At 40.6% G+C, this 25,422-nt stretch overlaps 2 protein-coding genes across 7 annotated transcripts; one reads left to right on the top strand and one right to left on the bottom strand.

The window, feature by feature from the left end:
• Positions 1 to 469: 469 nt before the first annotated feature.
• Positions 470 to 3,791, top strand: exosc8 (exosome component 8). 2 transcript variants are annotated; one of them, XM_075487652.1, is made up of 11 exons: positions 470 to 515; positions 843 to 879; positions 1,021 to 1,084; positions 1,178 to 1,251; positions 1,962 to 2,007; positions 2,224 to 2,329; positions 2,450 to 2,495; positions 2,588 to 2,684; positions 2,893 to 3,013; positions 3,102 to 3,208; positions 3,584 to 3,791. In XM_075487652.1, the coding sequence occupies exons 1-11, from the start codon at positions 499 to 501 to the stop codon at positions 3,700 to 3,702; spliced, it is 834 nt and encodes a 277-aa protein (XP_075343767.1). In that variant the 5' UTR covers positions 470 to 498; the 3' UTR covers positions 3,703 to 3,791. The 2 variants fall into 2 exon arrangements, with proteins under 2 accessions (XP_075343767.1, XP_075343766.1); XM_075487651.1 differs by having other exon boundaries at positions 843 to 1,084.
• On the bottom strand, positions 3,725 to 17,729 carry supt20 (SPT20 homolog, SAGA complex component). Of its 5 annotated transcripts, none has more exons than XM_075487646.1 (24): positions 17,615 to 17,729; positions 17,008 to 17,103; positions 16,812 to 16,847; positions 16,518 to 16,643; positions 15,749 to 15,875; positions 15,520 to 15,623; positions 15,207 to 15,323; positions 15,025 to 15,078; positions 14,747 to 14,886; positions 14,379 to 14,535; positions 13,289 to 13,345; positions 13,102 to 13,179; positions 11,901 to 12,070; positions 11,784 to 11,816; positions 11,574 to 11,685; positions 11,344 to 11,449; positions 10,721 to 10,870; positions 9,123 to 9,435; positions 8,926 to 9,041; positions 7,832 to 7,887; positions 7,111 to 7,221; positions 6,620 to 6,710; positions 5,909 to 5,997; positions 3,725 to 4,731 (listed from the first exon to the last, which is right to left on the bottom strand). In XM_075487646.1, the coding sequence occupies exons 2-24, from the start codon at positions 17,008 to 17,010 to the stop codon at positions 4,579 to 4,581; spliced, it is 2,499 nt and encodes an 832-aa protein (XP_075343761.1). In that variant the 5' UTR covers positions 17,011 to 17,103; positions 17,615 to 17,729; the 3' UTR covers positions 3,725 to 4,578. The 5 variants fall into 5 exon arrangements, with proteins under 5 accessions (XP_075343761.1, XP_075343763.1, XP_075343762.1 ...); XM_075487648.1 differs by having other exon boundaries at positions 3,725 to 4,716; XM_075487647.1 differs by having other exon boundaries at positions 8,926 to 9,038.
• Between the last annotated feature and the right edge of the window lie 7,693 nt (positions 17,730 to 25,422).

Raw genomic sequence — 25,422 nt, 5'->3', positions numbered from 1 at the left:
CTACTGCGCCAACAAGGCCTGAAAAACATGAACATGCAGGTATGTTTAGCTTAGACTCATTTTCGGATCCCAGCCGGGGCCTTTCTGTGTTGTTTGCCTGTTTTCCTTATACATTTTTGGGTTCACCTCTCTGGGTGTTCCAGCTTCCTCTCGGATTTAGTGCATTCCTCCTTCTCTACAAAAAATATTCTTGTCCAAAAGCTGGAATAATCCATTGTGTTAATTTGAATATACAGCACCGAAGCAGTTATTGATTTTGTTCTCACACTGGATATCTATACAATACTAATTTAACTTTACTTAACCAAAATAAGAATTACATCATTGTGAAAAAAAAAAAAAGAAAAAAATACAAGTTAATAAAAGCAAACTCAGCAAGCTGCAGCTGAAAAAGAATTTCCCCTTGGAGATGAATAAATTGTGTCTGAAACGTTTGATCCAGCGTACTTCATCCAACCGGCCACCGTACTACAAACCCACGTGGTTAACCAAAACATCATGGCGGCTGGTTTCAAGTAAGATCGTTCAAACTGCACAGTTTTATCGAGCTTTTCGCCCGATTGACTTTCATTTACACAAGTACCTTAACAGGCGCACAATATTTTAGCTCTGATTGTTGTCAGATCGTTTCTGACAAAAATACAGAACGTGGCTTGTTTAGTGAATCACGCAGCTCTGCCAGTTCGTGTCACATCTCCGATGTTGTCATTTAGAATTAATATGTATCATTCACCTTCAAATATCCGCTAAACAGTCAGTAAGCAGCAGATTGGGTCACTGTGCTGTGTTGCGCTTGTTCACGCGTGTTTGCGGCTAATCTGGCGCTTTTCTGTTTTCTCCAGGACTGCGGAGCCTCTGGAGTATCACAGGAGCTTTTTGGTTTGTGAAATAAACAAAAACCCTTTCTCCATCGAGGCGCTGTGTCATCGAGTTTTTTCTGACGGGCAAATTGATTTTAATACCCGTTCGTCATTAATAACAGTGTCATTTAACCTGAAAACTGCTCCTCTTTTTTTCCAGAAAGAAAACTGTCGACCTGATGGACGGGAGCTGTTCGAGTTCAGAACCACAACACTGAACATCGGTGAGGCGAGAAGAAGCTGGCTCAGATGCAGTGTTTCAACATTTGCTAGGGTGCAGTTTTTCAGTCTAGTTTTTCCTTTTGCTCCCTGTTCAGGGTCCATATCCACGGCAGATGGCTCAGCCCTGGTGAAGATGGGAAACACCACCATCATCTGTGGCATCAAAGCGGTACAGATCCACATTCATTCAAAACATCACATTACTGAATCTGATCAGGGTTTTTTTTATTACAGAAACCCCCAAATCTAACATATAAATTAGAAAAGGAAGTTATCTAGGAATCCTAGATAACTTGACGAATCCTCTCTCACCGCCTCCATCATTTTTGTGGTTTGGTAATCTTTAGTTAAATTAATTAATCCATTTTTAATGCCCGTTACTTAGCAACCATTCACAGGGTGGCCGCAGGTCCTTAAAAAGTCGTAAATCAATTTTCCTGAAAATAAGACCTTAAAAAGTAATAAATTGTCTTAAATTCAGATTGCATGGGTCTTAAATATTTGTGAATTTTTCTTTTTGCTCTAAAGGAACAGTATTTTTAAAAAAATATATATTTACTTGATTTTATAAGCATTTGTTCTTGGGACTTAAATGTTCTGAAAATATTGTAATAAATTTAATTTAGGACAGTGATGACACTTTTGTGATCTTTTCGCATGACACACATTTAGCCGATGTTCTTAAACTCATTTGTCATTTTACCATACTGTCAGTGTGTTTACTTGGTATTTCCATCGTACGTTTGGTCTAAGATTTAATTTAGAAGTGGTATTAAAAGGTCTTAAAAAGTCTACCTGTATATACCCTGCATACAGCCTCCTGTCTCTGACAATTAGTTTCTCTTTAAAATATGCTAACTATGACTTTTTCATCTCCAGGAGTTGGCAAACCCCACAGTGGAGGCACCCGGTAAAGGTTACATTGGTATGTACACAGAGACAATCTAAAGTGTTGATTTAAGCACTCATCTCTCCGTGGTTATGCACTTTCATATGACTAACGCTGTACATCATACACGTATAAGCTTAAAACTGATAAATGGAAACATCTTCTTAGTTGCACTCCTTACATGGTCTGCTTTTACATTGTTAATGTAGGGATTAAACTAACTAGTTGCTCCACTCTCTCTGCCCTTGTTAGTGCCCAATGTGGATCTGCCCCCTCTGTGTTCCTCTCGGTTTCGGCCGGGCCCGCCGGGAGAACAGGCCCAGGCTGCCAGTCAGTTCATCGCTGATGTCATTGAAAGGTGTGACAGATTTTCATGCCCCCCTTTTTTTTGTGTGTGGGGGGGGGTTAATCAGGTGTGAATACTGTTTACATACTTGCCCACTGCTTCCTCTTAAGTCTTTTAACGTGTGTTTTACAGCTCTGAAATGATCAAAGCTGAGGAATTGTGCATCGACAGAGGAAAGGTAAAGCCAGAACTGTGCACACAGACTGCCGCTGATTGTGGCTGGTGTAAATGTGGGGTCATCCACACTAATTCTGCTGATTCTTGCTGCAGCTCTGCTGGGTTCTGTACTGTGACATCATGTGTCTGGACTATGATGGGAACATCTTGGATGCATGCGTCATCGCCCTGTTGGCTGCCCTGAAGAATAGTACGTGCTGTTAAAGTAGATGTAATGGACTTCACTGTTTACTGGAAGTAGAATAATAATAAAAAAAAAAAAAAAAAAAAAAAAAAAGTCCTTTAACTATTTATGTCTATTAACATGCAGTGATTTTTATCAGCAATCTGTACCTGCTTTGCAGTTTTACATGCACTTTAGTCTTTAGCACGAATGACGTTTTTTGCACTCTTCACAGCACAACTCCCTGAGGTCACCATCAACAAAGAGACATCCACACCAGAAGTGAATTTAGAAAAGAGACGCAGGCTGCATATTCACAGACATCCAGTCGGTGCCTCTTTTTGTGTCTTCGATGAGTAAGTTTGTCTTTGTTGTTTGAATACATTCCCAATCCCGTGTCTACACTGTGCATCTGTACTAGTCCTCGCCCGTTTCCCTGTGCAGCTCCATACTGATCGTAGACCCCACTGCTGAAGAGGAGAGTCTGTCCACTGCGCACCTCACTGTGGTGACGGATGAGGAGGATCGACTGTGCTCATTACACAAACCAGGTCAGAAACGGCGTGTAGTGGTCCTCTTTTGGAAACTTCTTAGGAATTCTCAATTGTTAAAAAATCCTGGGGTAGGGGAATATGTGCTATTCATTGCATGCAAGTTTCTAAGATTGATTTGAATATCAAAATCTCACACTGCTTTTGAAGGTAGCAGTGTGAACAGGCACCTTTAAGCACGTCGTTCCACAAGGGATGGTTGCCTAAGCATAAATAATGCATGAAGCTATTGTAGCTTTGACTTGTGTGGCAGAATAACTACAAAAAGGAGGCGTGAATCCCGCAGTTTTTACAGGCTTTTGGAGCAAGTCTTATAAATCATGGTGGCGTTAATAGAATAAAAAGCAACGCGAACCTTCTCTCTATGTGGCTCAGGTGGGACGTCGCTGTCAGCAGAGAAGCTGCAGGAGTGTATCAACCGGGCAACAGCGCGACAGAGAGAGATCCAGAAACTCACTGACAAAGTTATACACAGTGTAAAGACGGTGCAATGAAGACACTCAGACAATGCCTTTTATCTAAAAGCTGTATTTTCCACTGTCAATATATATTCTTTTAATAACAATAAAACTGCTGACAAAGACTGCTTAAAAAAATTATTTCTCAGTGTCCAGAAATGCTTCACACACACGCTCAGCTGATGTCTCATAAGAATACGCTCATGGCTCCTGAACTAATTAAAAGGAACTGCCTTTTAAAAATGTTCTGTACAAAAGCCGGCACACCGTCTTGCATGTTGATCTTGAGTCCTCGAGTGAGCCCTGTGCCGGGACTGCGAACAGAAGAAAGACTTCCAACAGGCTGAGAGGTAGAGAGCTGCCCCCAGGCACTACTCCAAGATCAGATTTGCATTTTCACATGTCGTGGTTATATGGAGGATTTGGTGTCAGACAGCTCAGCCAAATTTCGTGCTTAAAGGGCAGTTTCTACCGGGGTTCAACCAAGCAGAGGCAGGAGGATCAGGCAGCCTCGTGCGGAATCCTCTGAGAATGTGCATTCGTGATCCTCTCAGTCCACAGGGCCTCCACAGAGAAAAGTTCCTGAAGTGGAAATGTGTTATTGTGGAAGCCCACTACCTATGAGAACCGTCTTCTGGCTCATCTCGAAAAAAATATCACTCGGGTTCTTTTTAAGTTTAGGGCTTCCTGTTGTAAATAAAACCCATCCTCTACAGTGGACACAGTTCAATTTTTCCAAAACCTCTGAGAACCATTACATACAAATTTGTCAGCTAGAAAAAGACAAACAACAAACAAGTCTTTTTTTTTTTTTTTGTCTGCCGTCTCCACAGTGAGGCAGACAAAGAGCACAGTATGGATCATTCATGTCCTTATGAAGATGGGGAAGGGTTTTAGTGTGATTTTAGTCTGTCATGACTTAGGGAGGGGCTGCGGGGTGCTTCTCTTCCTTTTACTTCTTGGCTGGCTGGCGGTATGTTGCCGTGCTGCTCCCCCCTGAGGAGGTGCTGCTCCCATAGCCATTTGCTGCTGCTGCTGCTGCATTTGGTGCTGCAAGAATTGCAACTGTTCAATAAAAAAAAAAGAAGGAAACATGGAAAAAAAACACACTAAAAAACAAGGAATAAAATCAGGAGATTTTCAATATGAAAAGCTACGAGCTGCATAGTTACAACAGAGACTTTGAGTTAATCTAACGTATATGTAAGCATCTCCCGGTCATGGTTAAATGTTAACGTCCGCACAGAAAACGGGAATCGCATCATCTTCAGAATGCTTCGTGTCACAGTGGCATGGGTTAGTGCAGCTGAACCAAAGCATGGTACGTACAACGTAAAAGAGGAGGGTGTGAAGAAGTACAGAGCAGAGGTTAATGGGTTGCAGAGGGGAGGGTGAGGAAGTGTTGGGAAGTGAGGCAGGATACAGTCAAGCAGCACCAGTGTCATATGGAGACACAAATTATTGGCTGTGATCCCAGCAAAAAACAAACATGCAGCTTAGCGACCGTGCTTTCTGCTCAGAGAGCAACTTCAACTGAGGGAAAGATAAATAAATAACACCTTCAAAATCCTAATTCATGCTCACAGTGAACAGCTTGTCATCTCCGTCATGATGCAACCCTGCAACAGCGTTTCAGATAACTGGTGCTAAGTTCTGTGGAACAACATGCCTGCCGCCCTGTTCGACACGCTGTTAGTTGCTGCGATTGAAAGTGCCACAAGCTCTGGTGTGCACATTGCCGGAGTACGGGGACCACTCTAGTGTCGATCAAACAGCGTGTGAAACCAACCAAACACACAACACAAAGTGGACTGGATCTTTCACCAAAAAAGAAAGAAAAGAAAAAAGTGGTGAAGAAGGATTTGGATGAAAATCTGAATTTTGAGAGATGCCGCTTATCATTTTTACTGTATAGAAAGTGGAATCAAACATTTCTTTTGGGCTATAACACTATGACATGCAGCTCAGATTTGTTTTGGAGAATATTTTTTTAACAACCAATTGCCACGTTTGATGAAAAGAGTAAACTCGTATGTGATGGCAGATTAAGAAATTCTACTCTGCTTTATTACTTGGAAACATTTCGAAATCGATTTGCCCAATTCTCTAACAGTTTAGAGTAAAACACAACAAACACCTGCCTGTTAAACAAAGTCATGGAGAGTTGGCTGGTGACTCATCTGAGCGTTTGGCTGCTACAAACTTTATTAAGTGTATATGGATGTTAATGGTGCTGTATTACTTGGATCTGTGGCTGGTGCTGCTGCTGAAGCCTTGGGGAAGGCAGCGGGGGCCCAGACCCGTCCAGCCCACAGCCCAACTGGGACAGCACTAAGGGGAGGGGGGGGGGGGGAGGAGGAGGGAGAGGGGGAGCCCCAGAGGGAAGGGTGTGATGGCAAGAGGGAGAAAAGCAAAACAAGGTATGGAGTAAAGTATGAGGACAGAATATGCACAAGAGGGCAAGAGAATTAAGGGGGTAAGATGTGTTTTCAGTGAGATCATAACCACACGAGTGGAGGGGCAGTGGCAAAGGGAAAATACCGTGGGGGGTGGATTATGGGAAAAAGCATGAATGAAGTGAGGATAAAAGGTGTAAGTCAACAGGGCAGGTTGAGATAAGGAAAAGGAATATAGCACAGGAGGAAAGGGAATAAAGGTGGGGGCAAAGAAAGAAAAAAAGTAGCAGAGAAGAAGGGGAAGTTGAGTCTCTCCTGTCAGTTGTTACACGCTCAAATGAGAGGAACAATGGCTAACTTCAGCAAAATGAACAAATGATTATGTGTGATTACACTCAGTATTCACGAACAGTAATTACAATAATGACAACATTAGTATGATTATCACTGTTATTGGTGCTCGTCAGTGGGATGGTGTCACTTGTGTGGAAAACGGGGGTTAATGGAGTGAATGGAGAAAAATGTGAGGTGCATTTCTGTAGCTGTGCGGCTCATACCTGCCGCCTGCGGAGACATGAAGCTTCCGACCCCCAGGTTGATGACAGCAGTTTGCTGGTTTCCTAAACTCTGATCTGACCCCTGGTCACTCTTAAGAAAAAGTCAAAAGATGACGTAAGAAGAGACGTTTACACACAACTGCCACTGATAAAGAACACCTGTGGACCCCACAGACTTGAGTAGTAATGCTACGCCAATTTCTGGAACAGAGGTTGCATGCGATTGAGACAGCAAAGTCGCCTTTAAGTAGAGAGAAAAAGTGAGACGGTAGTCATGACTTAAGACCCAGAGAGGAAAATGTAAGTCATTTAAACAACTGGCTGTTAAAAGATGGTACTTCAAAGTGCTTGCAGCTTGTAAACTCTGACCTGTTCTGAACATTTTGCACAGCCTGATCTTGGCTGATTGGCCCATATTATAATCATTAAATGACTATGGAGCTTCTGACTATGCAGTCTATACTGTTTCCATGTGGATGCAAAGGTCTCACCGTCTCCCCTTGTTGTTGAGGGCTGGACGTTGCCGACTGACTCTGCTGAGGCGAGAACTGGGGCAGTTGCTGCTGCTGCAGAGAGTTAAAGATGAGAGGACCAGTGGGGATCTGGAGATGAACAACATGGACGCACCAACAAACAAAAAGGTGGAGGAGTAAAACACGGGGAGATGAGGATGAAGGGAGGGTAGGATATAGGAGGACGAAAGGCAGAGGGGAAAGACATGATGTATGTGTAGTTGAAAGGGGAGGAAGAAGGAAACGGGAGAGTTAACAAGGCACTCAACAAAGACCTTTCCCACTATCAGCTAATCAGAAGTACAAAGGAATCTAAAGGGGAATGGCACAAGCTCTGTCTGCTTTCATTATTCCCATTTAGTTGTTCTTCCACTATTCGATCTGCAAATGATCTCTTAAGAGACTCTCAGCAGTTCAAGAGGCAGAGCGTTGTAATAATGTCAGAATGAGTGGTCACGTTCCAGTGAGGAATAACATACAAAAGATGCATGCCACTGTGGGGCTAGACCACTTTCATCTGTGATGCTCACCACACTGCCTAAGCAAAAAGGTTGAAGAGAAGGAAGCATGAGGAAATCTAAGCTGTGCCACAGATTCTCATGTCACTGTTCAGGGTGAGTTAGCACAGGTAAGGATCAGGACAACTAAACAAAAAGACAAACACCAGATGCATACTCTATACAGTCATACAGACGCGTACCTGTAGCAGGTTCAGAGGTCTCAACCCAGCACTGTTGTTCAACCCAAAATGACTCCCTGGAACACAAACAAGAGTCACATCAAGCAGAGTCTAAAAGGAGGGAAATGTCCTCACCTCCTGACAAGAACTTAACTCAAAACTTTTTCATTCAACTTGTTTTAAACAGGCTTGTTTTATTGGACTGATACTCGTAAGGAGTGTAAGGAGGGCAAAAAACCCCAGAATGCAACTATGAGCAAAACCCATAAACCAAATTTGTATTCACTACAGAATGTAGCAAAACACATGAAATGTTAAAAGTGAGACATTTTACAGAAGGGAACATATGTTGCTCTAAACCCTGTATATACCTTTACATTGATGGCGCCTTTCCAAATGCGTAGCTCGCTAATTCCAAAGGCACTAACGCACCCCCATACCATCAGAGACGCAGGCTTTTGAACTGAGTGCTGATAACTTGCCAGACAATCCCTTTCTTCTTTAGTGTGGAGGATGCAGAACCGTTTGGCACTTTTCCTCAGACCATTTTCAAATGGTGAACAAAATAACGGTTTGGTAACTGGCGTTGTAAGAATTTTGTTCAAACCAAAATGCTTGATTATCTTTGTGAAAGTCTCAGATAGCCTTTCTGAGAGCAGCGTTTATTTGGTGTGATTTTAAACATGATTCCGGCCACATGCTCTGAGTGAAAAAATGACTGATCTCTAAATGTTAAGAAGAAAATAAGTGGACTGAGTTCTGAGGCAGCCAGTGAACAGTGCGCAATACATCAACTCATTCAACTAAATTGTACAAGGGGGACACATCTTTCTGGTCAACCACAAATTGTTGATGCCGTTTTGCAGAACTGAGTCATAGTGTTTCACTCACCACAGAGATGCTGGACTTCACATTCTTGAAGCTGAAATTTGCTATGTGTTCATAGAGATGTCCATAGGGTGGATACAGATTAACACAGGTAGTTACTTAAAGGGTAGTTTTAATGCTAAGTACACTCCCTCACTTCCCTGTAGCACGTTTGTCTGAGTGTCATATTGAAAGTGACTGCTAAAATACAGCCATTAAGAGAGGGCTATGGCAATGACATCTCTTACCGGCCTGGGCTGCAGACTGCATGGTCGACATCAACCCTCCAGGTGGCAAGATTCCACTCAGGTTAAGCCCTGGACCCAGCATGGGGTTGGAGCTGCTCATCAGAGTCTGAGGACTGCTACAGAAACAGTACAAGACCAATGTGAAAAGACAGTGACTGGCAAGTGACGGTGTGGCATTAGAGTATCTATTTTCTTACCAAACAGAGCTGACCACGTTGATGAAATTGAGCCCAGCTGGATTGGTCATGACCTGCGACGAGGTGGTTCCCGTGGTGATGGACGTGCCCATGGTGGGCAGGGGAATGGTCATGACAGGAAGGGGCTGGCTTAGAGCTAATTGCTGCTGGGCAAAAGGTGTGAGGAGGGCAGGCTGCGACTGGCTCTGAACCATGGTAGGGTCTGAAGGGGTGGGGGTCACCGTGAGGGGAGCAGAGAGGGAGTCGGTGGGATGCGGGGTCGAGCACGGCGTGTTGGTTGGTGTTGGGGTCGATGGCTTTGGGGTTCCTGATCCTAAAGTGGGGAAAGTGGGTCAAAAACAAAAATTCATCTTTGCAGGACAGTTACTTCAATGATTAATTGCTAATGCAAGATCACATGTGCTTATAGATAGATAGATTTATTAAAGACTCGTAGTCCAGATCACAGAGAAAAACAATCAATTATAAAAGTACATAAAAAGAACATTCATAAAAAAAATAAAAAAAATAATAAAAACACTCCTAATCTTTTAGGAAGCAAACATCCCAATGTTTCCAATATACAGAAGTATATCTTACTGCACTATATTTAATGTTAGTCAACAGTAGGATAATTCTATTATTAGACTCATTTAGACGGCAAATAAATGTATACATAAGCTTCCTTAAAACAGCCATCAAAGCCATCAGACACAAACAGTTCACTGGCACTGCTCCATCTGGGCTTTATCATTATAAGCCACCTTCAATCTCTGAAGGCTATTTTATAATTGCACTATAAATGTGCCGTATATAGTGAGGTACAATATGATCCAAACTAGAACATTAGCTTGAGCATATAACATTCGAACCTGACGGTAAATGTCCACATCATCTGATAGACGGTCTGTCAGCACATGACCGAGATAATTTATACCTCATTTGAGATATTCAATAAGATCCCAGACAGCTTAAAATGAGGGAAAACCCTATATTTGTCTTCTTTAGTGCGACATATCAGAATGACACTTTTTGATGGGTTGAATTTAACATCATGCAGTTCACCGTATACCGAACACACATTAAGCAACTTCTGAAGACCAGCTGAACTTGGACTAAAACCCACTAAGTCATCAGCATACATCAAGTGGTTTAGAACTGTGTCTCCAACCATACATCCAGTTTTACACAGATTTAACTGCTCAGAAAGGCCATTTAGATAAAAATTGAACAATACAGGGGAGAGGATACCTCCTTGTCTGACCCCATTACTGACCCGGAAGGGTGCAGACACACAGTTGTCCCACTTGACCTGCCTGGTTTGATTGGCATACCAAAAAGACAGACATCTCACTATATATTTAGGCACACCAGCATGACTCAATTTCAAAAATAATTTCCTGTGGTTTACCCGGTCAAAGGCCTTTGTGGCATCTAAGAAACACAGAAAGATTGTAGAGTTCTAGCTATTATAGCTGCTCAATATTTTCCTCATAGAGTCTGATGTGTCAAAAATAAATTCACCAGGAAAACTTGGGAGCTGTTAGAGAAGCTGATGCAAGACATTGCAGCAGAGCTTATTGTCGGCCCAACGGTTAGTCAGACTTGGCTGTACTCACTCTGTGTTGGGGAGAGGGCGGCAGGCGACAGCAGGCCCACCTGGCCCAGCTCCGTGGAGTGTTTTCTGTTCAGAGACTGGCTTCTGGCTGGAGGTGGTGGCGTAGGACACTTGAGTAGACCACTTATGGTTTGTGAACTATATGGATTACCTGAAAACAAGTTGAAATAAGAAGTGTTTTTACAGGGCTGTACAGTAGTTTTGGAGCACATTTGTCTCAACATTTAATAACCACTTAAATCTAACTTAAGAAATTTCCAGTGTGGCTTGAGATGGTGTCTTCGCAATTCGTGTTGCACACCATTAAAAATCACATAATATCAAGACTGTGATTCCTGTGCTTGATCCATGGGTTTTGAAATGTCAATCTCTTAACCTTAACCCGACCTGAATAAAAAGAAGCCAAGATGCGAGCAAATCCACTTTTCAAGATCAGGACTTGATGTTTTTGGTGCAATGAGGATTGTTTGCCCCATCTTTCTGCTATCCTCCATTAACTAGAGTGTGTGAAATCCAAGATATTTGCTAGGATGAAGAGAAATGAGATCTTTCTGTATCTGTTTTCTACAACACTGAGGACTCAGGTGGGACCGCCACATCATTGCACTTCTTTGTCAGACGTACCTGAGGAGCTACTGCCCGGTCCTGAAGGCAGTTTTATGGGAGGTGGTCTATGCTTCACCCCTTTTCCTAACACAGACGTTTGGACCAGTGGAGACATACCATCGCCCTGGAGATGACACGAAAGCAGAGAGCACTATAGATATGACAGAGTCCAATCGTGGCAGATGAATCAATAGGGTTGAGCGACTACCTCGACTTTTTCCTACACAAAAGAACAACAAGGTACTTACTTCATCTTTGCTGGGGGACGGAGGCCCCTGTCCCACGTTGCCTGAGTTATGAGACATCTTGACCTGACATTTCACATCTCTTTCATACACTCCTTTGTACTGAGTAAGAAACCTATGAAACAGACAAAAGAATAAACATGATGATCCCCAAGATCATCCTGCAAAAAAACAGGGCATTCGACTGAACAAGAAGCCAAAAACAGGACTCACCTTTCTGCATCTATCTTTGACCCTATGAGGAAACTGTAAACGAGAGAAGGGATTGGAATGAGTGCATTCAGTGCGGCCTTTCAAACCCTGACATGAATACTGAATGAGCGTCCTTACGGAGGATGTATGAGCTTTAGATCAGTGTTGTCCTCCTCTGCTTTTGGTTCTTTAGCACAGTAGATCTTCCCGTACACCAGGGGGTCTCCCATTGACTGGAAGATGGACACCTTGGTCTTTTGAGCTTGCCCCCCAACTTCACACTCAAATGTGTAGTCATCGACAACTTCCTGTTACAAAGAGAACCGGTATTAACAGGCCAGCAAGCAAACAAGTCTCAGACGACCCCCCCCACTTATACTAACTTATGTGTTCAACACTTTCTGCCACTTGTAACTTTCTCTGCGAGAGATCATAGTACACACAGCTGTTGTGCATAAGTTACCTGAATTATTTTTGTCACATGATACTGCAATTATGAAATCGGGATTTGATTGGAGCAGAGAAACAAGCGTAAACAAGCGCTCTCATTCATATATTTCTCTTTCTTTGGTCAGACTGCTAAACAGGTCAGAAAATCAGCCCATACTTACTACTTCCATCCGCGGTTGCTTGAAACATTTCATTACTGCTCTGCTCTAATAAAACCCGGATTTATAACGACAGTGTCATGTGACAAAATCACCATTCAAGTAACTTAAAGACAACATCTGTACGGTGAATATGTGCAGTGTGAGTGCATTTTTTTTTTTTTCAATCTAGTTTCAGCTTTGTCGACCTGTGGTCGTAATGATCATATAAAAGAGGTTTCAATAATATGTTTGACTTCCAACTATAATAAAATGTTTGAAAACAGGATAGCAGACATGGATAAGAGAAAAGAAGAGGGGTGGATATAGTTTAAGATGGTTTCATGTGAAGTTGTAGTGCTAAGCATCCATATAGTGTCACCATTCATCTCAGTGACTTGTCAGAAATATGTGTGTGTGTGTGTGTGTGGGGGGGGGGGGTTCCAGCTGACAGAGATTGTCAGTGGGCCTGAGACAGCCCACTGACAATCCAGTGGGGTCTTTCGTTTCAAGAATAGTAGAAACGGGTGTGAAATTAGACGTGTCCCACTTCTACTGGAGTCTGTAGTTTGCTTAGATGTCATCCTCTCTGTGTTTTCATTTTTGTTTTGCTTGCACTCAAACAAAGAGACTCTATGGTCATTTTGCACAATGTCTTTTTATTTAGTTTTCTAACGGTTCATTAGAAACACGCCAAACAACTGTCACTGATCCGTACGCTCAGGGACTATAAATGCTCCTGCCAAACTTACCTCAGCTGGCCAGATCACAGTGGTGGGCTGAGAGTCTTTCAACTGCAAGGATTTCTCAACGACAGCATACTTTTCCACCTAAGGAAGAAACCCCCCCCCCCCAAAAAGGTCAGATAGGGTCTACACTTCAACTACTAAACACGAAATTCAGCGGTTGCTTGTTAAGCTGTGTTTGGGTGACACTTACATCAATCTCCTTCGGTACAGTGAGTTGGCAGTTGTTTTGCTTCCACATGTCTACGCACTGCAAATGTTGAGAGGCCAAAAGAAAGCAGCCGAGAAAAAAAAAGAAAAAAAAAAAGAAAAAAAAAGGCATTCAATAACACAACAACAGCAACGACATTTCAACTCTCAGGGGGTGAAAAGATAACGACGGGTAAAGAGAAAGTGTTTGTGGTACGCACACAGTGAACAGATATCAAAGCCAAAATATAGTGTTTGTCTTAAAATAAACGACTGATGAGATTTCCACTCTCTACAGACGTGAAGCAACACTGCCCCCAAACTGGATCGGTTGTATCCAAAATAAAACTCCCCGACAAGATCGATACATGAAGTAGGGGTGGGAAGATATGCTTTGCTCACAATTCAATTGTATCACGATTCTAAGGTGCCGATTCGATTTATATCACGATTCTTGATAATTGCGATTCTACAAGTATTGTGATTCGATATAATCAGTAATTACAATTTTCTTCCTCCTTAAAAAACAAACAAGTTGAGTCATACACTTCTAGAATGAATGTCGTTCCCGTAAACAATGCATATCAGTCTGTGTCAGTCAGTCCAGCAGCTGACATTTATTTCAACTGGGACAAAAAGAGGTACTTAACATGTACAGCATTTTTTAAAGTTTACAGTTACAAAATTAATTGAAATGGCCACACAGCACAAATGTGGGCTAGTTTTAACATAACTTAATGTAATGAATTGATGAAGTTTTTCTGGACAAGGATATGACATAATATAATCGATTCAGGGGAGAAAAAAAATCAATTTTTAAAATCATCCCATAAAAAAAAAAAAAAAAATCACGATACGTACATGAATCGATTTTTTCGCCCAACCCTAACATGAATACATTCATACTACAGCAAGATAACCAGCACAAAACACCCCTCAGCTGTGCAAAACCTACTCGAAGCCCAACAACCACGACTGACTTGACTCTCCGCAGTAATAACACGTGGATTTCATTTGAAACAACACATGTATCTTTACTGATCTTTTTTCTGAAGAGGATTCTAGCCAAGAGGAGTAAACGTTGCTTTACTTACGTTTCCAACCTTTGAGATCTTCAGGTCTATGACAGGAGCAGGTTTCCTCTCCTTCCTCCTCTGTAGGTAGTCATATAGTCGTAACTGTGGTGGAATGGGCAGATGAGACAGCTCCTGCTGCCTATTGAGCGCAGCTCGAGAGTGCCTCTTGAAACACCTATGATGCAAACAAGCATGTTTGTAATCGACGGTTTGCTTCATCCTTCTACTGTTTTTTTTCCCCTTTTCATAGCAAAAGAGCAGCAATTTTACTGTTTTTGCACGTCCGAGAAGAAAAACCAAACAAAACTATTTTCCCCCTCCAAAGTAGAACTGAGTTCAAATGGAACAGATGCCAACATCGATGAGTGCACGGGAGCATTCGGTACCGTTTCATGGAGTGAGTGTTCATTTTCTGTTTGTTGTAGAGCAGGCGGTTGGCTGTGCAGGTAACAGAAATGGAGGGGTCCAGGCACAGAGGTTCAGCTGTGGCCAAAATCAACTGGCTCTCCAGTTGTAATTTGTCATCCTTAAGCAAGGAAGCAAGGAGAGAAAACATCTACCAATTAGCTGATAAAAAAAAACAAAAACGATACAGACATGCATGACAGGATAGGCATCTTGAAAAAAATACAACAAAAAAAGCTGGTGTTTTAGGGGGACAAACCTGTGTCCATTTGTGATGGTCACTGGTCATGGCGTGGACATCGCAGATTAGAGTCTACGAAGCAAAAACATATATAAACAGGGTAAAAAAAAAAAAAGGGGGACTTCTTTGTTAATGCTCAGATGTAGGTTAATACTTTATCACTCATTTCATATCATATTCTTTAACTTCATTAATATTACCTGCATGGTTGGCCGCAGTAGGACATGCCTGCTCTGGTAGGTGGGAATCTTGGTATTACCAGCTTGCCTGTAGTCTCGCACCTCTACCAACACACAGCCACAGTGGAAGATGTTCACCTGCGACACAACGCGCGTATCAGATGTCAGCCAACAGGCGGTTACAAATGAGGGAGATTACTGAGCAAGCAAAAGCATTTTAGGACATCAAGAGCTGCAACCCTGCACGACACCACTCTCCATACATGTGTTATTTATTAATATAAATGTGAAACTGCTGTGTATGTGTCACAAATACCTCACTACGCGTACACACCTGTGATTTTTCCAACAGATCCACCAGAATGGGAGGTAACTCCTCTGTATCCAGGTACTCCAGCAGCTCTCTTTCTTCATATGGCAGACGGATGGTTTCAGAGTCTTGGCAGCAACACAAACATGAATTTTACAGATGAGACCACCGTGTTACACAGATTGGAAAGAAAAAGAAATAAATAAATAAAAAAAAACAAAAAAACACAAAAAAATTGTTGAATTACTCCTACCGGATCCATTTTTGCCCCTGAGCATTAGAGAGTAGCCTTCATTCCCAGGGTACAGATTGACCACCAGACATGACACAGACTCCTGAGACACCAGCTTCTCGAGTAGATTCACATTTCTCCTCAAATTCTTTGGAAAGAGACAGCAAACAAAGGAATGAAATCCTTCACATTAAAAACAGAAATATTAGGTCATGTTGGCTTGGTAATGTTTCTTTATACATATATTTTTTGTACAATGTACAAAAGCCTGAACCCACAACTTAGTGTATTGTAATGTAACAACATTTAATCTGTTTTTAACATCATTTGAGCAGACTGCAACCATCTTGAATTATTGCTAGATTTATTTTCCATTCCCCTGTCTGAGAATACCTAGACGAAACTAACAGAAATGTTATATTTCTATCAAAATTTCCAGGTCATTTTATAGCACGTCTTCTTCTGCTTTTGCATTAATGGCACACATTGTTTTCTCTGAGGTATTTAACCCCTAGTATTTATCTCACTGCTTTTAAATGTGCATGCTTTAGTTGCAAAGCTGATAAACAAGTGGCATAAGGTGAACTGAAGGAAACGGTTCAACTGAAATTATTTTTGTTGCAGTACATTGCTGACTAAAAATGTTGTGATTGCGACAGACCTAATTAACACCGTCCACTGTCCCAAATTATGTACTTTCTGTGCTCCATACCCACACATCGGAATGAATATGGATTTAATGCATGCGTGCAAGCTCCTTATTATCCACTTGTAGTTGCAAAACACAAACCTTTAACTCTGGCTCTTTCTCACATTCCTCGATGTACAGCTCATAGAGCTTCTGATACAAACTCTTCCTCCCACCAGATGAAATTCTTCTTTTGGCTGGTCGTTGACGAGCACTTTCAACGATGTACTGAGCAACAGGTGCATAATACAGCGTATTAATGAATGACTGGGTAGAGACTGGCTAACAGGCAATGAATGCTTCATGTATTCCGTGCTCACAGACAAAAGTTGCACGCTATTAATGTCTTATTCTGCACACATAGAGGCGAGTTGGCCTGAAATAAAAGCATTTTACCTCGGCTCGATCCAATGCATATTCCAAAACTTGTTGCTTTGAGGAGGAAAAATGAAACGGATGAGGCACATATGGAAATAAAGAACAGAACATGAGCAATGTTTCTGGATTGATCTCCTCTAGCTGATATGAACTAAAACTGTGGAAGCCAACTCAATAAGTGGGGATAAATGATTTGATAAAAGATTTAACCTACCATTGTGGTCCACCGCCAGCTGCAAGGCGAGTGACAGTATACGATGCTGTCCTTTCTGCCCCACACTGTCACCTTCCTAGAGTGACCATTCACACCCTGCACAGGAAAACAGCAGATGTAGTGCAAGCAGTAGCGATACAAAACAAAGTTAAATGTTAGATCAATTAAGTCAGATGCCCTCTGTCTGTCTGGCAGACTGCTTAGACTGTGCTGTTGCCAAACAGTGTGGCTGGCAGTCAATCAGATGCCATACACATGCAGCTATGAAGACTGAGGAGCGAAATTGTTTCTTCCAAGTTGTTTAATCCCTTAATTATAATTGGAATCTAAGGGGAAACTAAATATAAGCAAAAACTACCTCAGAGTCTATACAAACAGGATATATAGGATCAGTAAAACTCTAAGGACTATGAGCCAAGTCCAGAGAGAGGCAGAATAGCAACAAGCTCGTTGATGCCTGACCGATGAGGCTAACATAGCTAACGTTAGCGTGCTAGCCTGTTCCGAGTGGGAAAGCTGCAAGTTACTAGCTACGCTAACGGTCTTCCGTCGTCTGAGACACAACCCGATGCAGCGATGTCAGTCTCAACAAACAGGATCGACTTGCCTTCGAGATTGCATAGCGGTCGACAGTAGCTCCAATGCAAGAAAACAAAATGAAATTGAAATATCAGTGTCTTCATTGAAAAAAAGTCGGAGCAGCAGCCATTTTCTTCCAGTGTGACAACAACAGCTAAACTTCCGGTTTGAGCAGATGTGGGCGGAGCCACACTTAGCGCTGGCCAGAGCGCTGGCGCCCACACAACTCATGTATGATACTATACACCTGATCAATGAAAAATAACTTTGCTCAGCTTGGTAAGCCACTGTTGTAAGTGCTCCTGAGTAGAGGCTGATCCACATCTTAAAACAAATCGATAAAGAACAGACTACACGAAACTATAGGTCAGCGAAGTTGTATGCTCATAAAAACTTGCAAGTGATAACATTTTAAAGAATCACCCATTTCCGGATGCTCATCCAAGTCATAAAATATACCTGTGTTTTCTTGTTTAACAAAAGGATCATGAATGTTTCCTAAAAACGAAATCATAAATATTAGCAATAGTTAGTATTGATAAAAATATAGAATTAGACTATAAATAACAGTCGCATTTTTCCACTTGTACTTACATTTTTGCTCCTATGTACATAATGTTTTTATAACTGTTTTGCTAATACAGATTTCACATTTTGGTTTATCATGTTAGATGAATGTACTTTCATCTTTTAAAAGTAGTTGCTTTTCTTTCCTTATTTTTGGAGAATGAGCATCCTTGTTTTCACACTCAGATGTTGCACTGCATGCTTTCCAACTCTGCCCCCTCAAAAAGTCAGTTTTTGTCTGCAGATACATTCTGCTTCACTTCAATTCTGTTCTTGCTCTCAGATTCAGTGTTATGCATGCAGATGTCCTTTTTGCAAGGAGCTTTTGAATACAGACAACCAGAGCTGTGAAAAGAAAAGAAAACACTCTAAACCCCTTTCTTACTCGGCTTCTCAATCATTCAGTTATTGGTTTTTTGTGTCCCTAAAGCATTACCACTCTCAGACTAGGCCCGAACAAATCTGTGTAGCATCTGCTGTTGTATGTGTTATGCAGCCTCTCCATATCTAATTTCTGTTGATTCTGTGATTTCTTTCTCCCCCACTGTGATGACTACAAGGCTGACTAATCAAGATAAAGCTTCAAAGTGACTTTGTCTCAGCAAATTAAATCAAAAAGTACAGGATGCACAACTAAACAGAGCTGATCTTTATATTCTTAAATCACCTAATTTGCACATGTTTTGCAAGTTTTTATAACTGCTTGATCCTGTTGATCCAAACTGTGAGTTAAGATGGATCCGATGACACAGTGTTTTAGGAGAATTTAGGGTCAATGATGCAAGATCTGGGTGAAGTATCAAGTTAAGCATCAAAGAACTTTTCACCACAAGCCACATAAGCATTCATTCAACACTTTTTTTGTACCCTACACGTTGAGCTCATTTCTCTGGCGCAGACACACTCACACCGATTAACATATTGGGGTATTTGTTGGGCCTGGTACTTCACCTAAAGACACTTCCTCTGAAACAGCTGACTTGGCTGAAGTTACATTTGACATAACTTCACCCTGAAGAATTTACAATCGACACATAATGGTAGATTGAAATTCCACAAATGCTCAGTAGGGGGCAAAGCAGGATAGCAGATTCAATAGGCTGAATAGAGGTTAGCAGGGTTTGTATTTGAAATGTGGATCGCCCTCAACTCTTAAATGTCTAATGAAAGTGCTTATAATTTGAAAGAGCAGAAAATGATGTATTACTGTTTAGTAAAAAAAAAAGAGAAAAGTTTTTTACTTTTTTACTGCATCCAACTGAAAAAATACATTTTTCAGAACAATTGGATGCTATTGCATCATGCTCTTAAAGTGCTTAGATTTTACAGAAAAGTTACACAATTGTTTTATAACCATTACTGTTTTCAGACTCAGAACAAAGATCTCTTGTCCTGAGAAGGTTTGCCTTGGATGACATTTATGCTTCTGCAGTGCTTATCTAGTTATCTGGACATCAGTGTCTCACCACCGTACATAAACATGTTGTGAGAGCGATCGTCTGGGTAGGGCTCAGGTAGGAAAAGTCCCGTGTTGAACTATCATACATCTCGCTGCAATACTGTAGTTCATTGGAATTTAACAGGAATTATCATGTAATACTGAACTGCTGGATAGTTGGACATTGTACTGAATAAACTAACAAAAGACAAAAGGCATTAAATTATATAGTTCAGACTGTCAAAGATATAATTATATTCATATAAATACAAAATAAGCTATCTATCTCTCACAGAGTTGCCTTTTTATCTTGAGAAAGTTTCTGTAATTGATTAGTTATCTTAGACAATCAGGTGGTCACTTTGCTGAGGTGTGTTGAATGAATAAAAAAAAAGTCACTGTTTAATCCAATGTTAATTTGCTATCCAACTCTCACACACTAAAATAGAAACTGGGTAATCCTGCTGCTCTTTGCCCAGGCTGCCAACATGAGAGGCTGAGTGGTGGTCCTTTTTATATGAATACCTGCCAGCATTAGCCTCGGACATAAACTGAGGTGTTAAGGGTTGATGAGAAGCCAACTTTCGGGGTAGAAACAACCCAACCGACTTTTAGATTTCCTGGCATATGCTGGACTTTTTTAGTCAAAGGAGCTTTTGAATTCAAAAAGTGTTGCTGCGTGATAGCCCACTCACCACATAAAATCCTTACACAATAGTCACATGCTGTTTTGTTTATAGAAAGAACAAAAGAGCATTATCTAAATGTACTGATATTGAATGTCATTATTTAGTAATGTTTTTTTCAATTCAAGATGAGATCCAAGTTAAATTGAAAAAGGAGAATAAAGCAAACTAAGGACAGAGGGAGAACATTTTATGAATACCAGCAGATTATGAAATCTAGAGCAGAGTTGTGTGTCCTCATGGCACAAAGAAACATGTGTCCTCCAAGAATGGCAGCAACACAAACATCTGCTGTTGTTTGCCTTCACTCTGCTCTCCATTTTCCTCTGATTCTCTCACCTTGGTAGGCGTGCGACCTGAAAACTGTGGGAGAGAAGCCTGTTCTTTTTTTCTTTAGAGGGAGGAGATGAGCACCGCAGCTGTGCGGGAGTTTACGATATCAACCTTGGCCAAAAAAAAAAGTTTTTCAAAAGCAGATTCTCAGATAAAATAATTCCCTGGGGGATGACACGTTTTAAGTATATGATACAAAACATGAATAATGCAAAATGTATAATGAGTTAGCACATGCTCTGAAAAATGTCCTGTTATTGAGATTCCTTGGATATGATACTATCTTTAGATTCAGTTTCCACCACTAACTCTCTGAGTAACTTTTATGTATTACCTTTGAACTGTGAAATTCCCTTCTTGTCATATCTTATCCTGACCTTGGATGGAACGATTGAGCGATCAAATCCTGTTGTAGAAAGCATGAGCTACATACTTCATGAATTTGGAAAATTTTGCAGCTCTAATATCTAGTTCTCGCTCCATTATAGAGTCTATTTGTGGACTTTAGGGGATTACTGCTGTCTATCTGGGCCCTGCAGGCTGTGAGCTTGTGACTCAGCTTTTGTTACAAACAATGAGCCATTTGGTCATGTTATAGGATTACACAGCTGACGGAAAAATCTCAGAACTGCAGAGAGTTGGCAGGTAGCAACAGTGAGCCAAATGATTAATTAATCTCTTTATATGGTGCAAATATAGTCTATATATTCCATTTATGCCGATACGAACCCACAGCGGCACAGTTTTAATTTCAAGTCTAGCCTGATTTCTTTTTAGTCAAATATTTACTTCAGTGTTTTAATTAGTGCATTCAAACTGAGATGTTGATAAATTCAGATAAAGTAGCACATGGGTGGGTTGTAATTATGTGCCAAATGGTGAATAAAAGGGAGGAAAGGAGCAGGTTTTAAAAAAAGGCTGTCTTCAATTATTTAACTTATTCTCAGTTCAAAGACCTCTGTTCCAGTGGCATTCTGTAAACACGTGCAAAAATCATCTCAGTTTAAAAAAAAAAAAAAAGTTTTCCCCAGTAACGGCAGGCTCTCACACTGTGAGGTCTACACTGACCTCATCCATCACAGACGGAAGTCAGACCAGAGCCGGAGAGGCATAGATGGAGAGAAAGAAAAAATATTTTTGTAATTTGTTCAAATTCAGTGTTAAAGTACACCTTTTAGTCCCTCTGAAATCACAGTTAGAATCCATCTTGTCACATATATGTACTTACTGCTAAATACGTTTTACTACAATTGTGATAATTAAAGACCATGGGGCTTTGTTCAAAGTTTTCAGCAAAATTTGCCAAATTATGTGAGGTCATCTACTTCTTTGCTCCAGATCTGTTGTCTTTGCTGTTTTTTTTCCAGGAGACAGTCCAGTTATCTTTGCAGCTTTGACAGTAATTCATAGTTGACATTAGGAAATTCTTTGACACTACAATAACACAAGCAGACAGACAATCATTCATACAAAAAAAGAAAAAATATACAGCCCCAATTTCCAAAAGTAAAAAAATAGAATTGCAAATCACTTGAAGTCAAGACTTAATTTTGAATAATGTTATTGTTTTAATATGATGCATCTCAAAATAGATGGGATAGACAACAAAGAATAAAAAAGTTAATTCATAGAGAGCCGTGTCACTGTAGAAACAAAAGCATGTTAAAATTCCCATGTAAAGAAAATAAACACACAAGTGTGAGCTTACAGACATGTTTTACTAATAAATGTGGTTTTGGAGAAATGCAAGAATTCTGTGTTTTCTATCGTGTACCATGTAAGTTATAACAAATTTGAAATTTAAGTTTAAATTTACTGTAAACTGTGAGTTACAATAATGCAGAAACACGTGTTTGTTCAACTAGCTAAGGAAAGTTCTTCTATTGGTGATATTTAATATTTATTTGGTTTAACTCTCATTATTAATTTGAAACAAGTCATTAACAGTTTTCTTATACTGATAATGTGTAATGATTTTTTGTTTGAACTCAAAGTTTTAAGTTGAGACAGCAAGTGATAAAAAGTTAAATCAACTTTGACAACTTCAAAAATAAAGTTGAGTCAACTACAACAATGTAGTACAATCAACTTTGACAACTTTAATTTCCGAGTTGAAACAAAGGTAAACCTTAAGTTGAGTTAAATTGCGTTTTCATTTGCATGTTTAACTGACTTGAAATGTTTTGCAGTGTACTTCTCTCAAACCAAAACCAGTTAAGACAGATTAAAGTAAAGTGGAAACTCGTAATGTAATGATAATAGTAATGATGAAGTAATATTAATCTTGGATGCTGTATCCTTCTGTTTGAGTAGGGGAGCGATGCTTAACAGGATAAAGGTGGTATAAATGGCAGATGGATAGAAACACAATTGAAAGTGGGAATAGTTTTTGGTTCAGAATTGAGTTAACTGACATTTCAACTCTCATAACTTTGTTTGTTCCTCCAGATATTAAAGCTGCAGTCTGCAGGATTTGTTGTTGTCATACGTAAAGTCCTACTTTTTGGCATTTTAAGAGTTTACATGATCTATCAGAACGCTTGAAGTTGAAAACGGTGACCTCCGTAGTCGCAAAATGCAAGAAATGCTTATTTTTTAACCGAAAAATAAAAAGTTATTCAACTTCCTGTCCCGCCCCATCAAAACACATGAGAACTCGTGCACGTCTGATGCGCTTACACGACTCCTCATTCATCAACTCACCTGTCATTTGCGATCATGGAAGACACAGTAAGTAAACAAGCCCGTAATGAAGTTCAATAGTCTAGATAAATAAGTGTGGGGACGAGCCTACCTTGTATCGCGCGTGCACAATCGGTGATTGACAGGCAGCAGAGCCCAGCTCGTAACCTGATTGGTTACCTTTTACCGGTCCGGTCTGCAATTTTGTAAACAAACCTGCTGGCTTTGGAGGGACCTAGCGGGACATATAGGGGACCTAGAGAACTCATTTTTTTTTGTATTGGGGTATTTAATGTACTACTTTCAGAATCCCCGGACAGTTCCAGGCATTATGCTTGAAAAAGAGTTGCAGACTGCAGCTTTAAGGCAAAAAAAGCGGGCTTGTTTACAGCCTGCTGGTTATAGGGCCTTATGTTTCTTGCCCAATTAGACATTATTGTAGCAATGATGTTAATTCCCAGAGCTATAGGGAAATTACAACCCTAGAAAAGAAAAGATTAAGTTATTTGGCACTGTCCCATATTACATTAAAGTTAGTGCCTGGTTGTCTGTGTGTATGTGGCACCAGAAGGTTTTTGGAGATGGGCGGCTTTTTGGAAAGAGCAGCAGCTGTGGGTTTCTCCTCTAAGGTACTAAAAATTAATAAGAATAATTATTTTGAGTTACAGCTCATACAATGATTAAAAAAGGAGGCTGTTTAAGTTTAGTTATTTATATTAAGGCAGACTGTTTGCCTGCATTTAAACAATGTGACCTTTTATGACTCTCTGCATGCTCTGTGGTTGATGGCAGCTTCAGAGTCCAAAGTCTCTGTGCCAAGATTGGAGAAGTAGCACAAGAGCTGCTGGATAAGTGAGAGTGAACGTCAGTATTGGAGGTCATCCCAAAACAGCAAGAGGAACCAAGGAATATGTGAGGAGGGGTGCGGTATGAGTGTTAGAGGTTGAGAGAGGAACAGATTGAGAAACGGATGATGTCCAAACAAACAAAAACTGTTTGGTTTTAGTTGGGTTAGCTTGTTGTGGTTATTAGTCTTGGATGTATTTCCTCTTTGGAGGTACAACAAACAGATGCCTTGAATGATTTACTATAATGAGGTCCTCATCGAGGAAAGGAGAGTGTATTTCACTTTGAGTTTTCTTTTTTTTTAAATCCAAATGATAAACAATAATCTCACCACACCATTTGTCATTCAGAGGGATTTTATTTTCATCATAGTTTATAGACTTCCTAAGCTGTGATTGAAGAGACACTTCAGTGAGTTAGAAACACTGTATGACTATAAACACTCCACAATAGGGTATCCTGTAAGAATAAGAGGGAGTAAGTGACAAAGGCATTGTGATAATATTTGGCTGAAAAATGTTAAAAAGTCGACATTGACACAACTTCAATGTTCACCTGTGCTATACAGTAATGATCTAATAAACACTTTGAAACAGCCCGCAAGGACATTACCAGGGTGTGACCAGATCCAATTTCACTCCTCTCCTGTCACAGATCTAAGACTTTACGGGGTTTTGTCAGGGATGTACATACGTGTTTTTGTCATGTTTCTATTTTCTTTTTGTAGCTGACTCATTCTTTCTCCCTAGCTGCAAAGCTCACAGGGACAAAAAGGACAGACAACACAAACACACATATGGCGTTCCTGGTTCTTCTCTCAGATAAGCAGCTGGGTGGTTGTTTCGGCTGGAGCAGGGATTATCTGGGAACCTACAGGGCCAAAGTTACCATGCATGCATAGACAGCCATCTATGGTGGAAAGACATGTACAGTGCCTTGCGAAAGTATTTGGCCCCCTTGAACTTTTCAACCTTTTGCCACATTTCAGGCTTCAAACATAAACTTTTTTGTGAAGAATCAACAACAAGTGGGACACAATCGTGAAGTGGAATGAAATTTATTGGATGTCAAACTTTTTTAACTGCACGCCCCACTTTTCAGTTTTTTATTTGTTAAAAAAGTTTGACACATCCAATAAATTTCATTCCACTTCACGATTGTGTCCCACTTGTTGTTGATTCTTCACAAAAAATGAAATGTGGCAAAAGATTGAAAAGTTCAAGGGGGTCGAATACAAACTCGCAAGGCACTGTATATTGTAACACAGACAAACATGAAAATAAG

The sequence above is a fragment of the Odontesthes bonariensis genome, chromosome 16, assembly GCF_027942865.1.
Source record: "Odontesthes bonariensis isolate fOdoBon6 chromosome 16, fOdoBon6.hap1, whole genome shotgun sequence".
Classification (NCBI taxonomy): Eukaryota; Metazoa; Chordata; class Actinopteri; order Atheriniformes; family Atherinopsidae; genus Odontesthes; species Odontesthes bonariensis.
This window is presented reverse-complemented; position numbering and strand designations above follow the sequence as displayed.

What these genes read in the sequence shown, in the direction of transcription:
- exosc8 (XM_075487651.1), top strand. An exon ending in ATCGCTGATGTCATTGAAAG is followed by an intron (nt 2,330 to 2,449) that starts GTGTGACAGATT and finishes TGTGTTTTACAG; the next exon opens with CTCTGAAATGATCAAAGCTG. An exon ending in TGTGCATCGACAGAGGAAAG is followed by an intron (nt 2,496 to 2,587) that starts GTAAAGCCAGAA and finishes TTCTTGCTGCAG; the next exon opens with CTCTGCTGGGTTCTGTACTG.
- supt20 (XM_075487646.1), bottom strand. An exon ending in ACCATCACAAATGGACACAG is followed by an intron (nt 14,887 to 15,024) that starts GTTTGTCCCCCT and finishes TCCTTGCTTAAG; the next exon opens with GATGACAAATTACAACTGGA. An exon ending in CTGTGATCTGGCCAGCTGAG is followed by an intron (nt 12,071 to 13,101) that starts GTAAGTTTGGCA and finishes TCTTTGTAACAG; the next exon opens with GAAGTTGTCGATGACTACAC.